Source organism: Populus euphratica, unplaced genomic scaffold (genome assembly GCF_000495115.2).
Source record: "Populus euphratica unplaced genomic scaffold, PopEup_1.0 scaffold1380.1, whole genome shotgun sequence".
In the NCBI taxonomy this organism is placed as follows: Eukaryota; Viridiplantae; Streptophyta; class Magnoliopsida; order Malpighiales; family Salicaceae; genus Populus; species Populus euphratica.
In genome coordinates this window covers 29,880-38,418 of record NW_011501234.1, presented here as the reverse complement: position 1 = coordinate 38,418, position 8,539 = coordinate 29,880, and the positions used below count along the sequence as shown (strand labels likewise).

Genomic DNA, 8,539 nt, shown 5'->3' with positions numbered 1-8,539 from the left:
GGAAGATGAATCAGTTTTTAGTAGTTGAATAAAAAAGAGTTCCAATGGAAACAAAAAAAGATAAGTGAATAGAATATAAATACATGTTTGCCTTTTTAAATTGTTGGATTTCTATGTTACTATATTTATTATGATATTTTATTTCAAAACCATCACATGCATGATAGGAGTAGATCCTAACTTTTGTTTACTTTTTATATCTAATTTTATGGAGTATATCCTTATATTTTGTAATATTAAAATATTTATATAACTTTATTTGTATAATTAATGTTTAAACTTGAATAAATAAACTTAATTTTGTAATTCATATAATCAAGTTTCATGTATATATGTTTATCTTATTTATTTTTCTATAATGATATTAGTTGTTCAATATATGTTATAAATAGTATAGTTGTGATGATGATGATATTTATGGGATTGAGATTCAGGATGATTAAGTCATGATTTAGTTATGAGATGTGGGATATTAGAAGTGTAAACAGGTTATATATCGATAACTTGGGATATCCTGGTATAAGAGAGATTCTATCAAAATTTTGGTAGATTTTTGTTTGAAAACTATGTAAAAAAATTACTCTATTTTTCATTTAATATATGATTAATGTTTTTATCCTAGATAAGGGGATATGACATGTTTACAATAAAAAAAAATCAATTCTAGAACAATTGTTGATCGGAGGCACAAAGAAATTCTTATTGATAGTATAATGTGGTTATTGTGGTTCTTTGTAGGTATTTATAAGCAAGACAAAATTTTAGATATGGTTTCTATATAAGAGAAACTCTATCTAAATTTTATTAAAAATATAAAATTTCTAACTCTTTAAAATCATTAATTAAATTAAATGTTAGATTAATAAAGTAAATAATAAATCTTCTCAAAAAATATTTTTTGTTAGATTTAGACGTTGGAGAATCTTAGGAGGGGGTAGTAACCTCACTACCAATCGTCCAGCTTAATCGATCAGTCGATTGATCTAATTATATGAACTAGTTGATCAGTTCACTAAAAAACTATGATTTTATAAATTTTTTCTTTCAAAAATATTTTATGAACCAAAATATATATCTTTATTCAATTTATAAATTAAAAAACAAACTCCAATTATAATCTCAAAATGTTTTTGTTAAGACAATAGTTTACATCTGTTTTTTAATGCTAACCAAGTAATTAATAATTATTATGAATCGATACATAATAACTTATTTTTATTTTTTAGTGTCAACTAGATAATTAATTTAACTAATTATTATAAATCGTTATCTATTTATAATAGTTAGTTAAACCTGCTGTTTAATTAAAATTTTATGACAATTTAAAAATATAATATTTAATTAAGTATCATAATTAAAAACCACAATAAAATTTTAATTCACATGTCATTTTAAATATATATATATATATATATATATATATATTATTTTACTAAAACTTTTTGTTTCACCTTTTCTTTTTATTTTACATGCTAATCGCCTATTTTTGTCCGATGCGCTGTCGCTCTTCTCGTCATCCCTTTAAATGACATGACTAATGAGCAGTGAGCACCCAGCAACTCCAAAACATGTACCAGTGCCTTTCCACTCCCACCATCACCCGGCATGCTATTGTTATTGACTTGTGGCCGCCATGATCATCACCACTATCCATCTTCATCGCTGCTACCATAATTGTTTTTGAGAGATTATCAGGTAGTAGTACTCTTGAATAGCTTCGCCTTATTATTCTCACCCTTTACCTCATTACTCTCGAGCTGATGTGTCTGGACTTGGTATTTTTGTGCTCTCCCGCAGAACGAATCTTTTATATAAATAAAGAATTCTTCGACGCTTACGATAGAGAGCATTGTATGGAAGGAGAATAACGAGAAATTATATAGTAGAATGTTTTCTCGTAAATTGTCTGTATGCGTATGGATCTGGCTTTATTATTCCTTACACTCGGTGACTTACCTGGAAAGAAGAAGAAGAAGAAGGGTTAAAAGCCTACTGTGGACTTTACTCGGAGGAGAAATCAAAGACAGCAGTGGCTCTACCCGTCAATAAAAACTTTTTAGATAGATCAGAAATTCTAGAATATATTACTTAACTATTAAAATAATTCTATTAACGTCTGCAATAATGCGCGACCTGGAAATATGTTCTGTGACTTGCGATTTTACAAAGAAAGGCAATTTCATAGGATTGTGGCCTCATTGGTATGACTGGACAACAAATTGTCTGGTTTGCGGCCTAAAAAACTTGACCTGATAGCAGTTGTCCAGTCTTGATTATGGGCTGTGGCCCCATACACCTGGCCAGACGGTAGTTGTCCTATCTCGTTCAGTCTTGATTATGGGTCATGGCCCAACAGACTTAACCAGAAAGTAGGGGTGTGTGTGTGTGTGTGTGTGTGTACTGAGCTTTTAAACGCTTGTATGTTTAAGAGACTTGTTAAGTGCTGGCAGTGCGAAGATTATACTACTAACTAAAAACGTGGGGTCATACGCCCATGTTTCACTGCTATGATCAATATGAACAGTGACAGAATTATTATTTTTTCATTTTTTATTTTTTATTTTTTTATTTTAACCTCATGTTTTTTTATAAATCATCTAAGTTATTTTTAAGTTGATCAAATCAATTAAATCATATCAAAATAAATTTTACATATTTAATTTTAAACTTGAACAAAACAAAGAATCAAGTTAAGAGGTATTTTACTTTCTATTTATTTATCTATTTTTAATTTTATTCTCAAACTCTATTTAATATTTATTTAGGTTGCTTTTAGGCTTTTTAATTTGACTGAGTCACGTCAAGACAAATTTCATATGCTTAATTTTAGACCTGAGCTTGGAAAATAAACAAGTTGATAGATTTTTTTTTAATTTCATTATTTTTTTCAATTTCATCCTTTGATGTTTTTAACTAGTTATTTGAGCTGCCAAGTTGTTTAGGTTATGTTAGAAAAAAATCCTATAAGTTTAATTTTAAACTTGGGTTAGATAAAAAGTTAAATTAAAAAGAAATAATTTCAAATAACGTAAATTGAACTTAAAATGTAAAGAAAGGACATCTATCGATATAATAGAAAGATATAAAAACAAAAAAAACCTTGAGCGAACTTAACAAGCAACTCGGGTCAACAAATCAAATACATAACCTAGAACATAAATTTGGAATGACCCCATAAATAAAAAATAAAAAATAAACGGCACAAAATATTTGAAAAAAGTGCCTTAAAAAAAAACAAAATCAACTCAAACTAATTTTTTAGATTTATAACCCAAATCATTAGATCAAGTTGACATTATTACAGGCAAACCCTAAAAAACAAATCAGAAAAGTTTTTAATGAAACAAATATGAAGGGATGAAATTGAGGGAACAAAATGCAAAATAAAACAAATAGCAATTAAAATAATTAGAACTAAATTTAAAATAAAAATTAAATAAAATTAAATTTTTATGGATGAAATTGAACAAAACAAATCAATTAAGAAAATTATTCAAAAAATAGCAATTAAAAGAAATGCAACCAAATTTAAAATAAAAATTAAATTAAAAAAATATTTTATGGATGGAATTGAAAATACAAATTAATCAAGAAAATGATTTAATAAAAAACAAATATCAATTAAAATAATGATGATCAAATTTGATAATTTTTTTTTAAAATCAAATGATTAGAGATAAAATTAAAAATAAAATTCAATTAGCAATAATCAATGTAAATAAAATAATTATAATTAAGAGAAGAGATAATGAGTCAAAAGAAATAAAATGAAAGTCTAATATAATGTTTTACATGGCCAACATGTAATTTAAGAAAGAAAAAAAAGAAAAGGATAAAAAAAAAAAAACCAAATTGAGATGAATCCAGCATGAATAGATTCACATGTGCCACCCATTATGGTTGGATTCACCATAAAGGATGAAAAACATCTTGAATGATATTTTTTTTTGACAATTTTAATGTGCCACATGTATTGTTTAAAGATAGCAAGATACTTCATATGTAGATACGTGCTTGTACACGTCTATAATTTTATTATTTTAATTATTAAAAAAACTAAATAAATTCTTCTAAACCCCAAATTAACAAAAAAAAAAGTGTGAAAAGCTAAAAATAATCCTAAAAATATTTGATAATAATAGAAAACAATGTAGGAAAATATGAAAAAAATCTTTAAAGCAAAGGTTTAAAAAATTTAAGTCCACTCACCATATAAAAAATTTAAAAATTCATTACACTCCTAAGTATTAGTATTTGTTTTATTCAAGGATGATGTAGCATTTTCAAAATCAAAATAATTTATGAAAAACTTTTTACACCTTCCAACAAGACATTTATATCCTATAAAATGATAATGTTACCCTTCTTCTTTTTTCAATGTAAATAATAAGATTTCTTTTTCCAAGAGAAAAATGGGAGAAACACTAAATAGGTAATTTACTTTAATTTAATTAATTAATAATTTTAATTTGATAAGAGCACATGAAAAAGGGCAAAAGGCAACTTTCAAATATCTATTCGTCGTACAATCGGGCTTTTGTTAGCAGACTGTGAAATGCCACAATGAAAGCCCGACACTACAGCCCAATACAAAAATTCAAAGCCCTAGCCTACCAGAAATGCAAAACCCTAGTCAGCCACAGAAATCACATATAAATACCCTCATGTTAGCCAACTGCAGCTCCCTCATCACATGCATTTTCTGGTAGAGTGAGTGACCCTAAAACACTACTCTCTTTTTCACTTTTTCGCCGCCTCCTCGTCCCTGTAAGCTCTCTTTTCCCTTAGCTCCTTCATCCTCTTGTCTACTCTATCTAGATCTGCTAGTAAACGCATATATAAACTATTTTTGGGTGCAGCTAATGGCTATCATTATTAGTGTATATTTATTGATTTCTTTTATTGCCCTATTAACAACTGGGTTCTTAATGGATCCTTGGTTTTGTGTTGAGTAGATCATAACATGATTGATTGGACAACAATTTGATGGGTCTGATGAAACACTGTGACATCCTAATGGCTGTTCTGTGTTTTTGCAGGTTTTATTATCGTAATTAAATTTTTAGGAGCTCGACAAGATGGTGAAGTTTACAGCAGAGGAGCTTCGGCGTATTATGGACTTCAAGCACAACATCCGTAACATGTCCGTTATCGCTCATGTTGATCATGGTAGGATTTTGTTTGAATTTATGTGATTTATCTTCTTATCGAACCATTTATACTGGATGCGTATACTTCATGGTTTTGACTGGAAACTTTGGTGTTGTTGTTCCCTAATCAAATCTGCATGTGCTTTCTTGAGGGTTTTTTTCCTGGCAGTGGTTAACTTTTTTATATTCTCTATTATATTAGGTTACTATTTTTTTGACGTCTGTGCTGGTATTTATGTGCTTTTTTTTTTACTTCTGTTTTTGAAAGTTCGTGCTTTTATGTGTGAAATTCTTCGTTGGGCTGGATTTGATCTGTGTTCCTTCGCAGGAAAATCAACTCTCACTGATTCTCTTGTCGCTGCTGCTGGTATCATTGCCCAAGAGGTTGCTGGTGATGTTCGAATGACTGATACCCGGGCAGATGAGGCAGAACGTGGTATCACAATCAAGTCTACTGGCATCTCTCTATACTATGAGATGTCAGACGAAGCCCTCAAGAGCTACAAGGGAGAGAGGCAAGGAAATGAGTATCTTATCAATCTTATAGACTCTCCTGGTCACGTTGACTTTTCATCTGAGGTCACAGCTGCTCTTCGTATCACTGATGGCGCTCTGGTTGTTGTGGACTGTATTGAGGGTGTGTGTGTCCAGACTGAAACTGTGCTTCGACAGGCTTTGGGTGAGAGGATCAGGCCTGTCCTGACAGTTAACAAGATGGACAGGTGTTTCCTGGAGCTCCAGGTTGATGGAGAGGAGGCGTTTCAGACATTTTCTAGGGTTATTGAGAATGCCAATGTCATCATGGCAACCTATGAAGATCCCCTCCTTGGTGACTGTCAAGTCTACCCTGAGAAGGGTACTGTTGCTTTCTCTGCTGGTTTGCACGGCTGGGCTTTCACTTTGACCAACTTTGCCAAGATGTATGCCTCAAAGTTTGGAGTGGATGAGTCTAAGATGATGGAGAGGCTGTGGGGTGAGAACTTTTTTGATCCCGCTACCAAGAAGTGGACCAGCAAGAACACTGGTTCTGCTACTTGCAAGCGTGGTTTTGTGCAGTTTTGTTATGAGCCAATCAAACAGATTATTAACACGTGCATGAACGATCAGAAGGATAAATTGTGGCCCATGTTGCAAAAGCTTGGTGTTGTCATGAAGTCTGATGAGAAGGACTTGATGGGAAAGCCTCTAATGAAGCGTGTGATGCAGACCTGGCTGCCAGCAAGCACTGCTCTGCTTGAAATGATGATCTTTCACCTGCCTTCTCCTGCCACGGCTCAGAAATACCGTGTGGAGAACTTGTATGAGGGTCCCCTTGATGATGCTTATGCCAATGCTATCAGGAATTGTGACCCTGAGGGCCCGCTCATGCTTTATGTGTCTAAGATGATTCCTGCTTCTGACAAGGGTAGGTTCTTTGCCTTTGGGCGTGTTTTCGCTGGAAAGGTGACAACTGGTCTGAAGGTTAGGATCATGGGACCAAACTATGTGCCTGGTGAGAAGAAGGACTTGTATGTGAAGAGTGTGCAGAGGACTGTCATTTGGATGGGGAAGAAGCAAGAAACCGTGGAGGATGTGCCTTGTGGTAACACTGTTGCCTTGGTTGGATTGGATCAGTTCATCACTAAGAATGCCACTCTAACTAATGAAAAGGAAGTCGATGCCCACCCCATTCGTGCTATGAAGTTCTCTGTCTCGCCTGTAGTGCGTGTGGCCGTTCAGTGCAAGGTAGCATCTGACCTCCCCAAGCTGGTGGAAGGTCTGAAGCGTTTGGCCAAGTCTGATCCCATGGTTGTTTGTAGCATCGAGGAATCTGGAGAGCATATCATTGCTGGAGCTGGAGAGCTGCACCTTGAGATCTGTTTGAAGGATTTGCAGGATGATTTTATGGGTGGGGCAGAAATCATCAAGTCTGACCCTGTTGTGTCATTCCGTGAGACTGTCCTAGAGAAGTCCTGCCGTGTGGTGATGAGCAAATCTCCTAACAAGCACAACCGTCTCTACATGGAGGCACGACCCATGGAGGAAGGGCTTGCAGAGGCTATTGATGATGGTCGTATTGGTCCAAGAGATGATCCGAAGATTCGTGGCAAGATCTTGTCCGAGGAGTTTGGCTGGGACAAGGATCTTGCAAAGAAAATCTGGTGCTTTGGTCCTGAGACGACTGGGCCAAACATGGTTGTGGATATGTGTAAGGGAGTTCAGTACCTTAATGAAATCAAGGATTCTGTTGTTGCTGGTTTCCAGTGGGCTTCAAAGGAAGGTGCCTTGGCTGAAGAAAACATGCGGGGTATCTGCTTTGAAGTCTGTGATGTGGTTCTTCATTCTGATGCCATTCACAGAGGTGGTGGGCAGGTCATTCCTACTGCTAGGAGGGTTATCTATGCCTCCCAGCTGACTGCCAAGCCCAGGCTTCTTGAGCCCGTGTACTTGGTGGAGATACAAGCCCCCGAGCAGGCTCTTGGTGGCATCTACAGTGTTCTTAACCAGAAACGTGGTCATGTGTTTGAAGAAATGCAGAGGCCTGGTACCCCCCTGTACAATATCAAGGCCTACCTCCCTGTTGTCGAGTCTTTTGGATTTTCCGGCACTTTGAGGGCTGCAACATCAGGACAGGCTTTCCCACAATGTGTTTTTGATCATTGGGACATGATGTCTTCTGATCCAATGGAAGCCGGGACACAAGCAGCACAGCTTGTTATGGATATCAGGAAGCGAAAGGGTTTGAAGGAGCAGATGACCCCATTATCTGAGTTCGAGGACAAGCTGTGAGCATTTCAGTATGGTGTTCAAGAAACTTGATTAGCTTTGAGAGATATGACGATACAGAGTGGCATTGATGCTGCTTGGTTTGTTGCAGTCTTCTTATATGTGCTTCTAAATTTCGTTACTCTGGATTAGTAATTGCCCTGTTTGAACAGGTGGAATTCTTTCTGTCACGTGTTTTGTTGTCTCGTAGTAACTCCAGTCATGTTGTGATGAAGTTGGTATGCTTTAAAGTTTAAATTATTCGGGTATTTATCGTGTTATATTTAATTTCCAATGGGTGCATTCCTCATCAGATTATTACATGTTTGTTTGTGGTGATTGTCTTTGGTCTTTAATAGATCAGATCCAGCCAGTGGTGCTTTATGACCTGAATTCCTGAAGTAGAACTGGAGCTGGTATAGATTTGTTTGTGATTTTCTCAGCAACTATTTTTTCCTTTTTTTTGGGTTCTAGAATGCAGATCGTATTATATGTGTATTTTTCCTGTTTTCTTTGGGTTCTTCAATGGGTGCACCATTCCTCATCAGTAGTGCTCGTTCTGATATCCCTAGCCTATTATCTGCCGAGAATGAAGCAAGATCTTCTTGCGTGGGCAGATAATAGGCTAGGGAAATCAAAACGAA

The 8,539-nt window shown here is 34.6% G+C and overlaps 1 protein-coding gene across 1 annotated transcript; it reads left to right on the top strand.

Annotated features, from left to right (window-relative positions):
* Window positions 1-4,688: 4,688 nt before the first annotated feature.
* LOC105117505 (elongation factor 2) lies at window positions 4,689-8,213 on the top strand. Its single transcript, XM_011015191.1, has 3 exons — window positions 4,689-4,767; window positions 5,040-5,169; window positions 5,479-8,213. Exons 2-3 carry the CDS (start codon window positions 5,079-5,081, stop codon window positions 7,917-7,919), a joined length of 2,532 nt encoding a protein of 843 aa, XP_011013493.1. The 5' UTR covers window positions 4,689-4,767; window positions 5,040-5,078; the 3' UTR covers window positions 7,920-8,213.
* Window positions 8,214-8,539: the final 326 nt, after the last annotated feature.